General features: G+C 45.0%; 1 protein-coding gene across 7 annotated transcripts in view; it reads left to right on the forward strand.

Annotated features, from left to right (window-relative positions):
- The window catches only part of LOC121288138 (neuronal-specific septin-3-like), a 362,756-nt gene that overhangs the window by 209,252 nt on the left and 133,278 nt on the right, over positions 1-20,226 (forward strand). The window contains exon 1 of one of the 7 annotated variants that reach the window (XM_041206511.1): positions 9,591-9,690. The exons of 3 other annotated variants lie outside the window; for them this stretch is intronic. Coding sequence is in view for 1 of the 4 variants with exons in the window: in XM_041206509.1 (XP_041062443.1) it covers positions 14,845-14,854 (10 nt within the window). In the remaining 3 variants the exon portion in view is untranslated. Of the gene's footprint in view, positions 1-9,590; positions 9,737-9,853; positions 9,932-14,829; positions 14,855-20,226 lie in introns of those variants that run through there. 3 more of the 7 variants (XM_041206513.1, XM_041206512.1, XM_041206509.1) reach the window with 3 other exon arrangements.

The following is a 20,226-nucleotide window of genomic DNA, read 5'->3' on the forward strand; positions in this document are numbered from 1 at the left end:
CAAGGAGTACAGCTCCCACAACATTCAAGAAGCTTGACACCATCCAGGACAAAGCAGACCATTTGATTAGCACCACATCCACAACCATTCACTTTCTCCACCACCAACGCACAGTAGCAGCAGTGTGTACCATCTACAAGATGCACTGTAGGAATTCACCAAGTCTGCTTAGTCACATCTTCCAAACCTATTACTGCTACCATCCAGAAGGACAAGGACAGCAGATAGATGGAAGTTCCCCTCCTAGTCACTTACCACCCCAACTTGGAAATATATCGCCGTTCCTTCAGGATCGCTGGGTCACAATCCTGGAACTCCTTTCCTAACAGCACTGTGGCTGTACCTACACCACATGTATTGTCGTGATTCAAGAAGGCAGCTCACCACCACGTTCTCAAGGGCAACTAGAGATGGGCAATAAATGCTGGCCCAGCCAGCGAAGCCCACATCCAGTGAATGAATAAAAAAGATATCTTGTAGATAATGCTCACTGCAACCATGGTATGCCAATGGTGGAGAGATTGAATATTTAAGGTGGTTGATGGGTTTCTGATCAAGCGGGCTACTTTTTCCTGGATAGTGTTGAGTTTTTTGAGTGTTATAGGAGCTGCACTCCTCCAGGCAAGTGGAAAGTATTCCATTACACTCCTGACATGTTCCTTGTGGATGGTGGACAGGCTTTGGGGAGTCATACACCTGCTCTTGTAACCACCATTATTATGTGGCTGGTTCCCATATTAGTGCCTTCCTTGATACCTGGACATCTCACAGCATTTTGCAACCAATGAAGTACTTTTCAAAGTGTGGTCATTTTGGTTGTGTGTATGGTGGGTGAGAGATTGCTTCAATAACCATATTTTTACAGTCAGAAAGACTCTGTGGACCTTTAAAAATAGTGGGCGGGGCCTGGGTGTGGGTGGAGGTGCCAGTAACAGTTTTTGTTTAAAACCTCTGCTGGTCAGGCCATCTAGTGTTGGTTAGAGAAAATATTGCCATCTGATTCGTGTGGTTTCAGTAGAGGTCTTTGTTGACATTTCTCAAGGGCTATTGTTATATCATTATGAATGCTTTGCTGAGTTTCAAAAGGCACAGTTATGTTAGCAGGGAGTTCTTAGCTTACGGTTTGATTGACAGTTTCAAAAGGCTATTGAAGGATTAGCTATCTTTGATGTAACCGCTCAATATTTTAAAACTGTGAATGAGTTTCATGAATGGGAGGTTTTTTTCACCATCATTGTGTATGAGTGAAAGTTTGAGTTGTAAGGCTCAATGGACAGAATGACCTACTTCTGCTCCTATTTTGTATGTTTGCATTAGAATGTTAGAAGCTTATTTTTTTTTGATCTCAGAGAATTAATTAAATGGCTTGTAATCATCCCACCTCAGAACTTGCCCGCTGACATGGCTGCCTGTGATCGACTTCTGGGGTCGACACGTCCGATGCAATTCTGCCTCCCCTAGAGGACTCTAACCGGGCTTATTAAACCAAGGCGTGTCTGAGCTGCCTGCCTCGGCAGTGAAAGCCTGGTGCGTTGCTGTTCACTTTGGTTTATGTTTGATGCTCCCACATGGGTTAACAGGCTGCAATGCGTCAGTAATGTAAAGATTTAATAATCAATTTGAAGTTGATTGCAGAGTGAGTTCAAGAAACTAAACGAACCATAGAAGAATGCATTGAACAGCATGTAACACATCAGCTCAGGGGTAATATTTGTTTAAAAAACCATAAAAGACTACTGCACTGAAAGTATTAATCAGCTACCTAGTCATGACAAGTTCTGACCAGTATATAAGGGTGGGAAGGCAGTAAATGTGAAAAAAGGCAACTGTAATTCAAGCACTGTGGAGGGTTGTCATGAAGTATCATTACATGAGCGTGGGAAATAAGCAAAAGGCAAAAGTGATAAAGAAGCAAGTTGTCAAACATGTCATTACTAAATGCTAATATCACAGCTTCTCATTAAATGCTTACACCTTGATAGTGTAATCCTGATGATTCAGTTTTTTTGGGGGCTTAAAAGTTATTTTCATTAAACAGTGTAGGAAGAGGAAGGTGGGAAATTAGTGCTAAGGAAATACATTTAGCCAATTGCAACTTGGAATTAAGAGGAATAGACTGTGCAATATGATTTTAAAATTGCTTAACCAGTTCAAAACGAGAAAACATAGTTTAATACACATTGCTGTTCAAGTAACTCTGACTTACAGGAACAGAGACTTAAGATTACAATTTATTATTCGGTAGACTGAATGCTAAGAAAACTGGGACTTAATTTCTGATTTGAATCACTCATGGCTCTCTCTACTAAATTGAAGACACTGATCCACACCATGTGTAGGATGTCTTTCATGCAAAAGGCTTTGCTCACACTGCTGTCACATAGTCATCTGTTTTCTTTCTCAGAATAGGTAACACAGTTTGCACTCAAACTGAGGGAGTGCTGCAGTGTTGCAGGCGGCATCCTTCGGATGAAACGTTAAACCAGGAATCCTACCATCTCAAGGGGTTGTTAAAGATCCCACATCACTATTTCAAAGATGACCATGAAAGTTCTCCTCCGTGTCCTAATTCCTAATGTTTGTCCCTTAACCAATATCACTAAAACAGATAATTTGCTTATTTTCACGTTGCAGATCATGGGAGTTTGCTGTACGCAAATTGGCTGCCTCAGTTCCTGCCTTACAGCAGTTACCAAACTTCAGAAAGTTTCTACTTCTCTTTAGCTCTGAAGAAAAGTCATATGGACTCAAAATGTTCACCCTGTTTCTCTCTCTCTGCAGGACCTGCTGAGTTTTTCCAGCATTTTCTGTTCTTATTTCAAGAAGTACTTCATTGGCCATAGAGCGTTATGGGACAGCTGGTGAAAGGCGCTATATGAATTCAGGTCTCTCTTTCAAACTGGAAGAACGTTGACGGATTCGGTTTTGGATGGTGGAAGTGGCACAATGGGCCGACTTCTCCTTCTCCTTTGGGCTGAAGTTTTGGGCCTTGCCCAAGAGCGGGAACGGAAGCGGCTGGGACCCGAAGATACCAGCACCGACGAGCGTGCGGGTTTCCCAATCCCATTCCCGACGTCAGCCATTTTTGCCAGACGGTTTCGAGGGCGGCAGGTCTCCCTTCCCCACGAGATGGGGTAGCCAACTGGGCTCGTTAAGAGCCTTGTAGACACCTTTTTAAAGGAGGCCGACTGGAATTTTCCAGCCAGCCAGCCCCCAGTTTCCTAGCCCAACAAGGAGGCAGCTTAACATCTGGAGATGGCACCCAGTGTCAGGCTCGGGGAACCAGTGCTCCACGCAGGCCTGGAGGCTCCCACGCCTGCCTGCGTCTGGGTATAGCCAAAGGGCTCCGTGCAGAGGGGACTCTGTCCACTCCTCCCCACCACCACCACCACCACCACCACCAGTGGTGGCCCAGCTGCTGCATCTGTTTTGTTTTTATTTAAACTTTTAAAAAGGTTGGTGAGACGGCACCTCCGGATTGAAGCAGCGTCTCAGTTATGTGCCCTCGGCTGCTCCTCTCTGGCTCGAAGGTTTGTGATTGGCCTTGCCGCTTTGAGATCCTGCCTGACACCCTTTAGCTGGAGCAGGAAACCTGTCTCCATGCCGATTTAAGGGAGCAGCTTTGCGAAGATCGCGGAATGGCTGCTTCGCCCCCTCCCCTCTCCCCAGAGCAAGACCTGAAACAGTCCCGACTCCTGTCTCCAGCCCCCCGACATGAAAATTCAGCCCTTTGTGTCGGCTGCAAGTATTAACCCTGGCTATAAAATGCTGCTACTTTATCAATTTGCATGAAAGAGAAACGCATCATAATATTTAACTACGCTTCAATAAAACATAAAAAGAGCAACCCGCTGGCCTGAATTGTTCCCTTGGGGTGCTCGGGCGATCGGCAGACCCAGGAATGGGCGTGAACTCTGACCCCGCCCGAGATCGACAGCTGACAGCTATCACACGCTGGCTGGCCAATTAACAGCCGGCCTGCTCGTGACTCACTCTCTGAGAGGGCTAGCCGGGGAGGGGGGCAGTGTCAGGAGCAGGGTGGGCATCTCAATCTGAATCAGCTGCGGGCGGGGCGGGGTTTAAAAGCACAAGAAGGAAGCGAAGTTCGTGCTGGGAGATTCTGGGAGAGAGTGCCGCGGAACATGGAATTTAAATGCTTCCTTCAAGATTGACAAAACAGGAGGAATGTGGCCAAGGAATAGGGCAACGGCATTTGGAGCTGCAAGCCCCGGAAGAAGGCTTGCAAATGCCTTTGCTGAGTTCACCTACTCTGAATCTGAAATGCTCATGGATACTTACACTTGTTTTTCCTCCATCAGAGGGATCATCTTCAAGACCAGCTGATGATCCTGAAGGCCCTCCGTTAAGATCGGAGGAGCATGAGCCTTCAAATACAGGGAGCCAATGGAGTAGTGGTATTATTGCTGGGCTGGTAGTCCAGAGACTCAGGGTAATGCTCTGGGAACTAGGGTTCAAATCCTGCCTTTGGTAGATGGTGGAATTTAAATTCAATAAAAATCTGGAATTAAGTGTCTGATGATGACCATGAAACCATTGTCCATTGTTGTAAAACCCCATCTGGTTCACTAATGCCCTTTAGGGAAGGAAATCTGCTGTCCTTGCCTGGTCTGGTCTACATGTGACTCCAGACCCACAGCAATGTGGTTGACTATTAAATGCCCTCTGAACAAAGGCAATCAGAGATGGCAATAAATGCTGGCCTAGCCAGTGATGCCCACATCCCCTGAATGAATTTTTTTTTAAAAAGATGCACTTGCTTCACATCCTCACTCTGAACCTTGTACCACCTCAGATACAGCCACTTCAATGGGCTCTGGCATGGGTGGTTGCACATACTGGGGAAGGCACATCGCATTCACTTGAGGAGCTGTCGGAGGGAGCTGTCGGAGATGGAGTGTTTCCAGGCTTCTGACAATCGGAGGAGTGTTGGAGACCAGGATGATGCTGAGCCCCAGGCAGATGATGAGCCTCTGGAGTCGTCCATTAGGTGGCAAATGCTGAATGTCTAACGGGATGTACATGGAGATCTGACAGCGACCCCTGAGGGGTTTGCGTGCCATGGTTTGTATAATGGAGGAGTCTACGCAGAGTATGGGCACTGCGTTGACCCTTAGCTCTGAACGCACAAAACCGTCTGTAGAGAGGTTGGCGACTCTTATGGAGTGCCAGCTTCAGGAGCTCAATCAAGGGTTTCTGAGGCTGCATTCAGACCTGTGAGCTCACACTCTGGCAATGACCTCAGCAGGTCACTGCCAATGTGAGAGATGGATGAGGCACCTAGTGGCTCTGCTAACTGCCCGTCCATCTATGATGAGCAGGGAAGTACAAGCAAACCTCATGTTGGCAGCTCCGTGCACCTGGGACTCCTCTCAGCACACCGGTGATGATGACAGCAGCTCCTCTGCCCCTCTGCCAGCGACCGCTGTGTCTGGGAAAACCATGATGACTGAGGAGTGCTCAGCTGTTGTGCTGGACTCTCCCACCCCTTATCTGTCAGCCGGCATGGCTTAATCATCCGCTGTCTGAGGCCTCGATTACCGTTACAGCTACAGCCTGCAAAAAGGCCTTTTTTTTTTCAGGGCAAACACAGCTTTAAACCCCCTCTCTTATCCACTCATCCCCCTCCTCCACTAAAAACCCTCAGGTCAACCGCCCACCATCACCTGCTCAGCAACCATTCCTTTTGCCCCCCCCCCCCCCCCCCCCACACACACACACACACACACACACACACACACACACACCCCCCCAACAATTTTCACTCTGCGGTCACAAGAAATCTGAAATCTTGAGGCATTAAGATAGCGTTACAATGGTAAAAGGTTTGGGAAGCATTGTAGTGAGGGATACAAGAAACGACTATTTATCCCATCAAGCCTGCTCCAACTTTTTACACTAGCTGCATTTTTGTTGATTGTCTCATTTTAGCTCCCAAGTTCCTTCAGTCGCACCATGACACAGGTTAGTATCTGCTGTCCTTTCAAACACTTCAGTTGACTTTTTAAATCTGCGCCCGTCTAGCACAGCACAATCCACATTCTCACAGTCTTTGTTTAACAAAGTTTCCTTTTAATTGGTATAGTTCAACTTCAGGAATAACGTCCCTGTGTTCTAGACTCTCGCTTTCTAGAAGAGTGATCCACTCCCTGACTACTTTGCATGATTTCAGATCTGTCAACCTGACCACTCCTTAATTTCATAACCGGGAAATATAAACCAATTATTATCCAATTTCTCATCATAGCTCAATCCCTTTAGCCGAGGTGAATCATCAATGTAATTTTCCAAGCAAGGTATATTCCTACTGAGGACCTTGCAATTGAAACTCGTACCTTGGGGAGCACTTCTTTTATATTTAGCAAATATTTATAAAGCATCCTGTAAGATCAGTGCAAAGTGGGAGGCCAGGCAGGCTCCACTACTCGTGTGCAATTCTCATCACCCAAATTTCCTCTCCGCTTTGTGTCCAGATCCTGATTTACCAAGAGTCTGCTGTGTAACTCTAATGAGACTTAACTCTTGGGAACAGGTCACTGAAAGGTCAGGATGGAAGTCAGACCAGGCTGGAAAAAAGTCCAGCCTAAAGTGTTTTTTTTTTAAAGTGAACCTCAAGTATCGATTTCACAGTTGTAATCTAATCAAGATTTCAACAATGGATACTCCCTCGATTCCTGTGTCAAATCGTGATGCCAACTTAACATGTTGATAGATTGCAGCCTTGAATTAAATCATATTTTTGTTTCCTGCTGAAAAAAGAGACATGTTGAAGCTTTTCATCTTGCACTCATCAGGACACTTCTCAAGAATACTAATACAAGGGGGTAACAAGCCAACGCCTATGCCAATCAGAGTCCACCTGCCAACCAATCAGCACACTCTCTTCATACAGTATAAATTGTTGTTTTCCCCTTATATTGGTATTTTTGTGAAGTGTCCTGATGAGTGCAAGACAAAAAGCTTTGACATGTCTCTTTTTCCAGCAATACTCAAGCTCTGTACTACTAAATGACTAAACGTTTTCTTTTAAAGATGATAAACATTACAAATAATATGCTAGTCGTTGAAACAGGAAGAGATTTAACAATTAATAGTCCAGGTCTAAACATTGTTTTTTTTAGTAAATTTTTCAATTGTTTGGCTTGGAAGGCTGTGGGTTCAGGTTCAAGACCAACTCCATGCAGCGACTAATCTAGGTTAATACGCCAATGCAGTCTGAGGGAGTCCAAGGTGCTGTATTTTGGTTGAGACATCATGGTTCAGCTGAGGTCCATCTGCCCTCTTGGGTGGATGTAAAGATTCCAGGGCTCCGTTTGGGACATAAAAGCAACCGACACTTGGGGGGGATAAAAAGCACAGGGACCTTGTCTTTTTAACCCATTGCTGTTTGTGGGACCTTAGTACGTACAAATTGACTGCTTCATTTCAAACATTGCAACAGTGCCGACATTTCAAAAGTCTGAGCTGGCTCTAAAGTGTTTTGGGAGGTCCTGTGTGAAAAGCTGCTATAAAAATGCAGGCTCCTTCTTTAAGTAACAACAATATGTATTTGCAAAGCACCTTTGACGTAATGAAACATCATTAGGTGCTTATAGATGTATAAAACAAATATGACACAAGCCACATAAGGTGATATTAGGGCAGATGATCAAAAGTTTGGTCAAAGAGTTAGGTTTTAAGGAGTGTCTTAAAGGAGGAAAGTGAGGTAGAGAAACAAAGAGGTGCAGTATGGGGGAATTCTAGAGCTTAGGGCCTTGGCAGCTGAAGGCAGATGGCCTCCAATGGGGGAGCAGCTGAAATCTGGGATGCTCAAGAGGGTGGATTTAGAGGAGCATGCATATCTCGGAGGGTTGTAGGGCTGGAGGAGATTAGAGATAGAGAGGGGCAAGGCCATGGAAGGATTTGGAAACAATTTGAGAATTTTAAAATCGAGGTGTTGTTTAAATCAAGTGAATATTTGCTGTAATTTGCAAAGGTTTTTTTTTAGCGGCAGTATTTGAAGGGATGTGCATTTAGAAGTGTACGTGGTTAATTTGCTCCCTGCAGTGTTCACTTTTGTATGTCTTGTCACTTTTGCCCGTGTAAATCTGCAGTTGCTGATGGCATGCAGGTAGTGACAATTAACATAGCAAGGGTGGGGCTGGTTCAGTGTCAACACATGGTCTCCTGAATGATCTGCTTCTGTTACAATGTGCTTAACCGCTACAACCTGTAACTTGATTTTTGGTTGGCTTTTTTGTTTTGAGCCATCCTGAGCTCCAGCCCTCTTCCGCCATTCTACTTTTGAAGGCGCCAGTACACCTTGGAGTGGGTTACCGCAGCAGCTGGTAACACCATCAAGTGCCTGAGTTTCACGCTGAATCCACATGTGGGAGTTTTGATGTTCACCCATGGTGGAGTGGGATCACAGCAGCGCCTGAATTAGCCTCTCCCCTGACATCAGCGCACACCCAGGGACACGCAATGGGGATTATCGGCAGGAGCCTTGGCTGGTTTTATTTGCCCCGGGGCCTTAGCCTGAGGTGGATTTGCAAGATCCAGATTGCTGCCTGAGCTACCACTCACAATTGAAACTAAATCGGTGTAGCCCTGCACCACGGTACTGTATTTAGTGACTTTGCCCAGTGAGCTCCACGTTTCTACCTATCCACCCAAACATTTTCATAACGAGCAACTTATTCCCCCTGCTTGTGCGTGCACAATGGATGTACTGAGTCCTGAGGAAGAAAGGATGAAAGATGCACAAGCAAGAGTGGCTTTGCGAACTGTAACTTAATGGAAGATTTGGATTAATGTTCATTCATAGCTTTGTATTAGAGCTCACCTCAGAGCCAGAAGGTTTTGGGTGCGGGTCCCACTCAAGAAACTTGAGCGCAAAATCTAGACTGACGATTCAGTGCAGTACTGAGGGGGAGCTACGCTGTTGGAGGTGCCATCTTTCGGATGAGACATTAAATCCCCCTTGGCCCTCTCAACTGAGCCTAAAAGGGTCCATGGTATTATTTCGAAGTGAAACAAAGTTCTTTCCAGTGAAATAAAAACAAAGTGCTGGAAAAACCCAGCTGGACTGGCAGCATCTGTGGAGAGAGAAACGGAGTTTATGTTTCGAGTCCCTTTGGAAGTCAGTTGTCCCCAGTGTCCTGGCCAATATTTATTTTTCAACCAATATCACAAAAGCAGATTATCTGGTTATTATCTCATTGCTGTTTGTGGGAGCTTGCTGTTTGCAAATTGGCTGCAGCATTTCCTACAGTATAATAGTGGCTCATTCAGTGGCTTTGGGATACCTTTGAGCTTCTGAAGAGTACTATATAAATGCAAAATCTTTGCTTCCTTAAGCAAAGTTCAGCTAATCAAAGAAGATGCATCATGGTTTTAGTCATTATGCCTTGGAGTACTCACAAACTTGCTTCAGCTTCACTTCAAAGCAACTGTTCCTCTTCTGTGCTACACGTTGTCATGCAGCATGCAAGAAGAGATCAGCAGGAAAGAGACACACATACCAGAGGAAGTGCATCATCATTTGAATATTGAGTACTTGCAGCTACACACATACTTTCACACACCCTATGTATTCAAACTGCTGTGCCTACTACCCTGCAGCCTGTCACAGTCCAGGCACCGACAGGTATTAAAAAGGAAGAAGTCATTCACAAGGCCTTGGATATCTGGGTAAAGATATGGTGACATGTTAATTGTTAAGCGCTGCATCATCAAGGTACTGTAACAAATAGTTACTGCAGTCTAGCAGTTTAGTGTCACCACTGATCAGACAGACATTTCTGGCTGGGTGCCTATAGGGAAGTGATTGCAGGGTGCATAGTGGAAACATGCTCCTGTAGTTACTTCATCTGTTGTGCTCCTTTATACTTGTGGTGAATCTTGTCCATTCTCCACAATGGAGATAAGTCAGGTATGGTCTTTCTTTTAAAAAGAACTATAAAATATTGAACTGTTTCAGTGTTCTACAGAGCCAAACTACAAACTGTTGGAGCACTTTTAAAGCTTGGCATTGGTAATCAAAAAGTTGCATTGTTTGTGTTGGCGAGGGAACAGAAACAAGATTGTCTGGTCACAACACATCAGCAAACAGAACAAAAATCATTCAGAATTAGGTGCATGTGAAGCATGAATGATTGTAAAAAAACATCAATGTATTTTATATTTGGCCTGTTCTTTGAATGGTATAATGTTCAGTTACACGCTGGAATGTACACAACTGTTTTCTCTTTTGTAGAAGTGGTACTGCTGTAAAATGTAACAAAGCTACTTCCTGCAACTAATGTGGCTCTGTGCACCCAGCAGAATTATAACAAGTGCCACTCACCCATCAGCCCTGTGCTTGTTGACCTACATTGGCTCCTGGTTAAGCAACGCCTCCTCCTTGTTTTCAAATCTCTTCATGGGCTGACGCCACCACCTTATCTCTGTAATTTCCTCTAGCCTGCAATCCTGAGATTGCTGCACTCCTCAAATTCTGGCCGTTTGTCCATTCCTGATTTTTTTTTTGCTCCACTACAAGCGGCCATGCTTTCAGCTGCTGAGGCTCTAAGCTCTGGAATTCCATCTCTAAACGGTTTTGTCTCCCTACACCTCTTACCTCCTTTAAGATGCTCCTTAAAACCTACCTCCCTCTTTGCCCAAACTTTTGGTCACCTGTCCTAATATCTTCAGTTCTGATGAAGAGTCGTACGGACTTGAAACGTTAGCTGTATCCCTCTCCGCAGAGGCTGTCAGACCTGCTGAGTTTTTCTAGCTATTTTTGTTTTTGTTTCAGATTTCCAGCATCCGCAGTATTTTGTTTTTATCTAATATCTTCTCAAGTGGCTCACTGTCAAATTTTGTTTGATGCTCCAATGAAGTATCTTGAGACATTTAACTTGAAGGTTTTCTTTTTCTTATCCATTCACACGATGTAGGCTTTGCTGGCTGGGCCAGCATTTATTTCCCATCCCTAGTTGCCCTTGAGAAGGTGGTGGTGAGCTGCCTTCTTGAACCGCTGCAGTCCATGTGGTGTAGGTATACCCACAGTGCTGTCAGGGAGGAAGTTCCAGGATTTTGACCCAGTGACAGTGAAGGGACGGTGATATATTTCACAGTCACGATGATGACTGGCTTGGAGGGGATCTTCCAGGTGGTGGTGTTCCCATCTATCTGCTGCCCTTGTCTTTCTAGATGGTAGTGGTCGTGGGTTTGGAAGGTGCTGTCTAAGGAGCCTTGGTGAGTCCTTGCAATGCATCTTGTAGATGGCACACGCTGCTGCTACTGTGCATCGGTGGTGGAGGGAGTGAATGTTTGTGAATGGGGTGTCAATCAAGTGGGCTGCTTTGTCCTGGATGGTGTCAAACTCCTTGAGTGTTGTGCGAGCTACACTCATCCAGGCAAGTGGGGAGTATTCCATCACACTCCTGACTTGTGCCTTGTAGATGGTGGACAGGCTTTGGGGAGTCAGGAGGTGAGTTACTCGTCACACAATTCCTAGCCTCTGACCTGCCCTTATAGCCACAGTATTTACATGGCTAGTCCAGTTCAGTTTCTGGTCAGTGGTAACCCCCAGGATGTTAACAGGGGATTCAGCATTGGCAATGCTATTGAATGTCAAGGAGTGAGGTGCTTTATAAATATAAGTTGTTGTTAAGGGCACAATTTGTTGAGGAGGAATAATTATTTTTTAATTCACAGTCTAATCACCATATAGAAAGAATGGCAACCTCTTGGTAAGGTTTTCAAACACCCCTTTCTAACTGAACTAAGTATTAGTCATTATTTTATCATGCAATTCTGGTGACATATAACTTTTGATCCATCATGCATGTTACATTTGAGCATAGGTGGTTGTTATAGCAAAGTTGCATTCCTTATTGTTAATGTTGATTCAGTAAATACTGATAAGAACTTAAGAAATAGGAGGAGCCAGTATGGCCCCTCAAGGCAGTTCTGCCATTCATAAGGTCACGGCTGAACTTTTACATCAACTTAATTTTCCTGCCCTAAACCCATATCTCTTTATTCCCTTAATGCTCAAAAATCCATAGCTCTCTAGGGTAGAGAATAACAAAGATTCACAATCCTCCAAGTGAGGAAATTTCTCCTCATCTCAGCCCTAAATGATCGACCCCTTATCCTGAGACTGTGACCCCCTAGTTCTATACTCTCTGGCCAGGGAAACCAGCCTCTGGACATTAACCCCATGTTAATCTTTCTAAAACTAAAGAAACAGCCATTGACCCCAGTCCAACCACTCTCTTGTTTCTAGCTTCTGTCAAGCCCTATTTGACAACTGGCTGCTGTCCCATGTCAAGCAACCTCCTCCTGCCTAGCCTCAGTTACTGGCATAGACCCAATAGCTTGTTCACCATTGCTTTTGAGGTCAGCTTGGCAGCAAGTTAGGTCGCCTTGTATATGAGGCAAGTGCACCTTCATGACTCACAAACCCAGTCCCAGCTACCCCTCTTTTTGGATGTTATGTGTTCTTCCATTCATTCATGATTGCATCTTTTTTTATCTCTTCGCACATCTTTCAATCCACTTATCTGTCCAATTTCTCATTCCATGAAACTAAAACAGGACAAGACTGAGTGCAAATTAACTTTCATTTATTTTAAACTTCCCTTGAAGGTACTTGTGATCCTGCCACTGCATTAAATTTCTGTCCTTTAATTATGTTCGATCAGTGTAACCAATAGCTAGAGGCTGACTCTGCAGCTGGGAGATGATCATGTGCCCATAGGAACAGGAGGAGGTGATTCAGTCACATGAGCCTGTTCTACAATTCACTTGGATCAGTATCGTAACTGTCTTTACCCACCTTAGAATCATATCCCTTACCTAACAAAAATCTATCCATCTCATTTGCCAAATTTTCAGTTGACCCCAGCAACAACAGCTTTTCTGGAGAGACAGTTGCAGATTTCCACTATCCTTTGTATGCAGAAGCGTTTCCTGACATCACCTCTGAATGGCCTAGTTCTCATTTTAATATGACTCCTTGTTCTAGACTCCCAGACAATTTCTCTGTCTACCTTTAGCAGTTGTGTGCACCATCTGCAAGTTGCACTGTCACAATTCACCAAGTCTCCTTCAACAGAACCTTCCGAACCCACAAACTCTACCGCCTAAAAGGACAAGGGCAGCAGGTGCATGGGAACAACCTACAAGTTCCCCTCGAGCCACACACCATCCCGACTTGGAACTATGTCGCCATTCCTTCACTAGTGTTGGGCCAAAATCCTGGAAATCCCTCCCTAACAGCATGTGGGTGCACCTATATCACATGGACTGCAGTGGTTCAAGAAGACAGTTCCTCACCACCTGGGGATGGACAATGAACAGGGGCTCTTCCAACGAAGCCCACATCCCATGCGCCAATAAAAAGAGTAGATTAGATGGTAAAATTGATGCCAGATTGGGCAACTGGATCTGGAGGTGTTCAGTTAGGAATTAGGCCTAACTTTTGGAGGTGAGCTTTCATGGATTTTAAGGCATTCAGTAAGCCTCCACTTTGAAATTTTGGAAAAAATTGGCTGATCAGAAGTATTTGAGGAGTCAGAGCTCTGCAAGCTCTTCAAAATAGATTCTTCAAACTCGAGCTATGACCTGCTTAGAATAACACCTTTCCCAGTATATACACTAATATTAATTAAAGTATTAAGGTGAGAGTGATTTGTATTCTTATGAAAGCTGAAGGTGTCTGTAGTCTACAACAAAAGGATGCTTTAGTTTAGCACAAACAATGCTATTGCTGCAGCTTTGAAAAGGAATGGATTAAACTTCAGCCCCAAATCTTGCAATCAGTATTAATCATGCTCACATTGTGCATATTACAGCAGAACTGGGGCTGGGAAAATGGCACCACTTGTATCGCAGGCTTGGCTTTTTTGTTTGAGAAATATCATTGCTGATTTCCCACCTTCCACCGAGCCTCTGCCCAACCTACCTTTGAGCCATTATTGTTGAAGTGGGCGGTAAAAGGATCAGTGCAAAGTTAAAACGAAGAATTAAAGCAAAACGAATCAGAAGAGGTAAATTATTGAGACAAATTTCTAAAGCCAGTGAGGCTTATTGTCACTCTTGCTGCCTGCCTGGGTGGGGTGGGAGCGGTGGGGTTGGTGAGCAGAGGGCGTAAACTGGTAAAGTTTATCAGCCCGATTTAGTGCCAGCCTGATGTTTTGGCAAGACGTAAAAAGGGGAGATTTGGCCAAAGGTGTGGATGTCTGTTTTATGATGTATGTTTTGGCGGATGCTTTCGCGGGCAAGAACATAACTGAACTTAAGCCGAGCTGGTGGAAAGATTCTGCTGAGAACCTTTCGTGTAAGCTGTGCCTGGCTGCCTTGTAAGACTTTGATTTGAAGAGAAGCAGGGCTGCAAGCTGTGAGAACTCGGAGACTCTGCCCCCCCATTTGCCAGATGCTTGAGTTTTGGGTTGAATGGGATTCGCAGACGAGGCTGTTTCAAGTGAACGCATTCAAACAATGAAGGCAATAGGGACATGCTAAGAGAAGGGGAACTGAGAAATCTCAGTAGGCTCTCACAGCCCCCAATGTGGCCTTTATTACTATTCTAGTCATGTGTGTGATGCAGGCAGCAACCAGGGGAGGCTCTGCAACCACAAGGCAGGAAAGCAGCTCTCGTGCTCATCATTTGCAAGACTTTGCTCAGTGCTGGAATAATTATTTGCGACTTCCACAGGCTGCAAATACAAACACAAGGGAACCTGACCAAAATTCACCCGTTCGACCAGGCTGACTGTACTTGTTTAATTGGGGGTGGGTGTGAAGGGGGAGAGAGAGAGAGAGAGAAAGAGAGACGGGAAGAAAATCTCTTGGATGAGGAAAGGTAAGTCCAGTGAAGAGCTTTGTGAACCCCCCACAATAGACAGAATCTTTTCTTTGATTGTGGCTCCATGGTATTGTGACATTTCTCAGCATCTGAGGGACGGGCAAAGAAAAAGCCGGTTTGCTAAAAATGCTGCTTCTGTGTAATCTGATAGTCATGCTCATACAAGCTATTTTGTGTATCATAAAAGTATCTTGATTTTGTGCTAATCTAGATGAAATTAGTAGTAATTTAAACCATGATGCAGGGCTAGGTATTGTTCAGCATTCAGTGATGAAAAAAGCTGGGCCTTATGCTGCCTGCGTCTCACTAACTGCATATTGCATTTGCTGTTGTATGCTTTCATCCTATTTACTAAACACTGGGCTTCAGTCTGATAGTGCTTCTGTACGAGATCTTTGCCAGTGTGTTTGCAGCCTATGTGTAACAGCTTTACTGATGAGGCAGAGAATTCAGAAGGCGTGGGGCTGGGGCTGGAGCTGGAACAGAAAAGATTGCACACAGGGCGTGTGTCTGTGTTAGTTAGCCCTTTGTCTCATCTAGATGATGAAATCATCACCTCTTTTGAAAATATAACCCTCCACAATTAAGATTTTAATGTTCATGATAACTTTTTAACTACATTTCTGCCCTGCTGTGATATCATTGCTTGCAATGTTCTTCTATGTTATTATAGGAATCAAGGGACATGAGGATTGGATGGGAAAATGGAGTTAAGTAGAAGATCATGATATTATTGAATGGCAGAGCAAACTTGAGGGTGTGAATGGCCTACTCCTATTAATGTTTTAATGTTCTTATGCAATCTGCTCACAGTGATAATGGTAATTTATATTTCTGACGATTAAGGATTGCACAAAGATTGATTCCAAATAGTGCCTATTGTAGTAGAGAGTATGTGACAATTGTTGACTTGCAATCATTCACTGTACCCTGTTTAACTTGGTGCCAGGGATGCTGTCCATAAACTCAATTCAGATACCCACACAAAGTTAATAGATTTATACTGTTCCATACCAAGGGCCAGGGAAATCCTACTATTCAGAACCGGAAAAGCTCTGATGAATTCCATGACCCCTGTCACATTTACTTCCCCATCTGTGGCCGGACTAAATGTAGGCCAGTTTGTGAAGGCGAATCCTGCGTTTTGTATCTTGGCAATTTATCATTACTGTACTTGTTAAAAATAGAGAACGTGCATCCCTGTGCACCAAGGTGTAGACTAAACATCACAGTGCTGGCCACAAAACCAGCACCACTCCACATTCACAAAGTAGGCAGTGATGACACAGTTTCTAAAACGAGCTTGGAGGTCAGGTCTTTTCTCCAATGGAAGCCCATTGATGACAGAATACTCCCGCATGACTGCCATTGATGGGACTCTTCCCAATGCAGTAAGCACCTGTAGTATCAGACTTACGCTTAAGTCAGGCTTTTGTGACCGTAACCTTTTTGTCGGTGAGCCAAACGTTCCACTTACATGGTGAGCTAGATCCTACATCGTCAGCAGCAAGACTATTAAATACACTTGCGTTTTGACTTTCACGTCACCCTGTAGACTATGCCCAGGAGCCAGGCTTGGCCTGTACAAACCAACAAGAGGGAAACAACATTGCTGCCCACATGGGTGAGCTGAATGTTCCACTGCCATCAGCCAAAGCAGGCAGTAGAGAGGCATAAGGGCAGCCACCTCCTTGAAGTGGTTCTCTTCAATTCTGGAAGCATTACAGCTGCCTTGTTTACCTTCCAACCTGGCGAAGGATGTTGTGGCTGCTAGCAGTGGTGGTGCTTGTAAGGTTATTATAAACCCATTGGCCTGAATTTTCCCCAATTAACGGCCAGCCAGCATGAAATACACGCAGAAAAGCTCAGCGCTGCCGGGGTGGGGAGCGGTAAGAGGGCACGCAATGATATCACCGTGGGCGCAGGTGGACGCTTCGAGAGAGCCCCCCTGAAGGCAGACAGCTGCCTCAGAGAGCTGCAGACCTGCAAATGATGAAATGAAGCACTAAAAAGCTGCAAAAAAGTGTCAATGCATCACATTAAAGCGCCTGAAAGCATACCATAAAAATGCTGTCCCCAGATAGTTCTTTTTATTTTATCTCCTAAAGGAGATTTCGCCCCGCCCTTGGATGGGGTTTCACGAAAAATGCAAAGGCCGCCTGGCTGATTCGCTTGTCCACCAACTGTAAGGTTAGACGGGCCACGGAAAATCGCAGACAGTTGCGCCGTTAATGGGCTTAATTGCCCTCTTAATTGTCAGCGGGCGTGCTTCTGGCTTTTGTGCGCGTCAGCCAACTCTCGACCAAAATCATCTCACGCGATCTTATGCCCGATTGGGTCGGGCATGCATGTGCCTGCCCGCGGGGATGTAAAATTCTGCCCATAGAATGCCAACTCTGGAAGAGCTGCCCACTTAGTCCCCCTCTCCTGTTCTCTCCTCCAGAGCACTGCAAATGTTTCCCCTTCAAATATTGAACCAACAGCTCACCAAGACTGCTTCGACAGCACCTGCCAAACCTGTGACCTCTACCACCTAGAAGAACAAGGACAGCGGGCGCACGAGAACACTACTGCCTTCAAGTTCCCCTCCAAGCCACACGTCGTCCGGCCTTGGAACTATATCGCCGTTCCTTCGTTGTTGTTGGGTCAAACTCCTGGAACTCCCCTCCTAACAGCACCGTGTCTATAGCTACATCACAAGGACTGCAGCGGTTCAAGAAGGTGGCTTGCCACCATTTTAAGAGCAGTTAAGGATGGGCCACTGCTCTTGCCTGTGACGCCCACATCACAACAGTGAGCAGCATTGAAAAATAAATCCTTGCCTACCTATACCCCAACCCATCCAACCCCCATTCCCAGTTTTTTTTGGTAATTATCTTAAAATGCAACCTGACAGTGCTTACCACGCTTATGTGGTAAGCCATGGGTGTGAGCTTGCATACCAGATATAATCACACGCTGACATTGCCAGGCCATTGCTCCAGGTTAAAATTCAAGAGTAGAATTGGGAAACAGGAAAGGTGTGATAACCTAAAGTAATTTCAGATTGTAGCGGAGGTACAATATAACCAGCATATCCCAAACCAGTATCACTCATTAAAAGATGGTCAGCAGAGTCGGCACACGTTCTTCTGGATCTGTAATGGGTTTTAATCTGCCCTTTGTGAAGTAAAATAATTTCCTTTATTGAGTGCAACCAATGATTTTATTTTTTATAAGAATGGTGATGACGAGGCTGTGACGTTTGCCTGCTTGTTGCACCATCACAATGTTTCTTTTTTTTCCCCAAGTGCCTGTCCTCTGTTTGAAAATGCAATGCTTGTGCCTTCAGACACGTGTTAATACTGGAGGCTACATTTTTGTGCACCAGAAATCACTTTTTTTCCTACTGTTAAGACAACAGAATTAATAACTTAGAGGAGTTTGGCATCAGTGTTGAAAATTTCCCATGCTGCATTTAGCTGCTGCTACTAAGCCTTTACTTAAGGCCAAAGAAATATCAAGATCAGGAGGGTTTATAACTGCTCTGCAATGATTGTCAATATAGTGTTGAAACAGTTTTAAGTTTACTCTTTTACTTGGTTCTATTTCATCATTCTAACTTAAATTGGATGTGGCCTTGAATTTCTTTTTCCCTCAACCCAGTCCATGGCTAAAATGATGCCTATTCACCTCAGTAAAAATGTTCCCACACCTCTCCTTTGCTACACAAACCTCAATCCACAGTTCAACGGTCAACACCTTGAAAGGTTGCCCTTGCCTCCCTCTCTCCTCAATCTTTTGTAGCGTCTGGTTAAACCCGAGTCCGCTGTGGCCAGGATTCAAAATCTCACACAATCGTCATCACTCACCATTATCGCTGACTTAATGCGGGTCTGAAAATGTGATCAGGGAAACAGGGTGGACTGAGTTCTATTCTACAGTCAAAACACACAATGCTGGAAATACTCAGCGGGTCTGGCAGCATCTGTGGAGAACGAAGCAGAGTTAAAGTTTAAAAGCCTTTCATCAGAACTGAGGGTTTTATTCTGTGTTTGCTTCAGTTATGCAGTGAGCCCAAGGATAAGGCTAAGAGTGGATTCCCAGGGCAAATGCTAGCCCTCGCTCTGTATTATCTGCTGTGCATTCAGATCATTACACTATTTGTTTGGCTGGTCTCTGATAACATTAGCAATTATACAGTCAGGGTCAGAGGTAGAAAGTTGAGGATACAGCATCTGTTTTTCTTTTGTGTGGGATCTCTTATCTGATCCCTGGGGCGTTACCCTGCATGCAATATCTGCTTGACAAAAGCAACTACTTCCATAGTGCCTGTGCCATTACTGGCTAGTTATGGCTGTTTAATTAGTATGTAACGGTGATAGCGAGTAGACGCAGCAAGTCTCTCTCCTTTTGGTGATCACGATAAGACTTGCTTCAAAACTGGACAAGCTCAAATTTAAGGTACAGTACAGCACAAATTGTTCCAGTGCTTTTTCCTCAATGAGGAGAATGGTTTCAAGGTCTCGAGTATCAGGCACCTGTATTGAAATTCAGGAATATAAAGAAGAGCACACAGGCTCCATGGCAGCCGTTTTGTGTTCTGTTGCTTAGCAACCCCCATGGTGGAAGCAACAGCGACACATTTTTTGCAGCTCACACGAGGCGTTGGGATTTAGGGTGAGGGTTTTACAATAAAGGTAGGGTTGTAATGTGAGAACCCCTCCGTGGAATGTTGCTAAGAAGTTGTGAGAGTGCATTCTCTGGGCCTTGGAACTGTGGCAGTTCAATTTCGATTGGGCATTGTGCAAGGGAGAATTAAAGGACTTGAGAGACCGCCCCCCCCCCCCCCACCCAACAAAATTATTGGACTTTCAAAAGATTAAATCCAAGTATAGTGCAACCAATAAGATTTCGGGGGAAACGGTCGTGACTCTTAATGTGCCCTTCCTCAATATCCTGTGCCTGGATTCAACTTAATATGGAATCTCGGGTGAAATGGATCATGGTTGCTGACGATCCTCGAGCACAGATGAGTCTATTAGACGTGTTATGCCGTCGCCTTCGATAATGGAGACCCGCAGAGCAGAGACTCGGTACGGAGTTCGAATTTAACCCCTGGTTTCACTTGATTTCTACTCGCAGCTGTGCAAGTGGAGGCCGCATCATTCAGCGGGGAGAGGAGAGGAGGGGAGGGAAACGCAAGGGCGAGATTGATAACCAGGGTGCTGCCCCGTGCATGGGCTCCTCTCCCTGGGGTGGCATGTGCCCATCCCACCTCTAAGCATTTCCTCCTCTCCCCTGGTGCCCAAAGCAGGCAGGTGGCCTGCCCGCAGTGCTTTGTTCGGGCCTCTTGCATTGCCTTTGGGCAGGGTTCGTGACAGGCTCAT

This window comes from Carcharodon carcharias, chromosome 15, assembly GCF_017639515.1.
Source record: "Carcharodon carcharias isolate sCarCar2 chromosome 15, sCarCar2.pri, whole genome shotgun sequence".
Lineage (NCBI taxonomy): Eukaryota > Metazoa > Chordata > Chondrichthyes > Lamniformes > Lamnidae > Carcharodon > Carcharodon carcharias.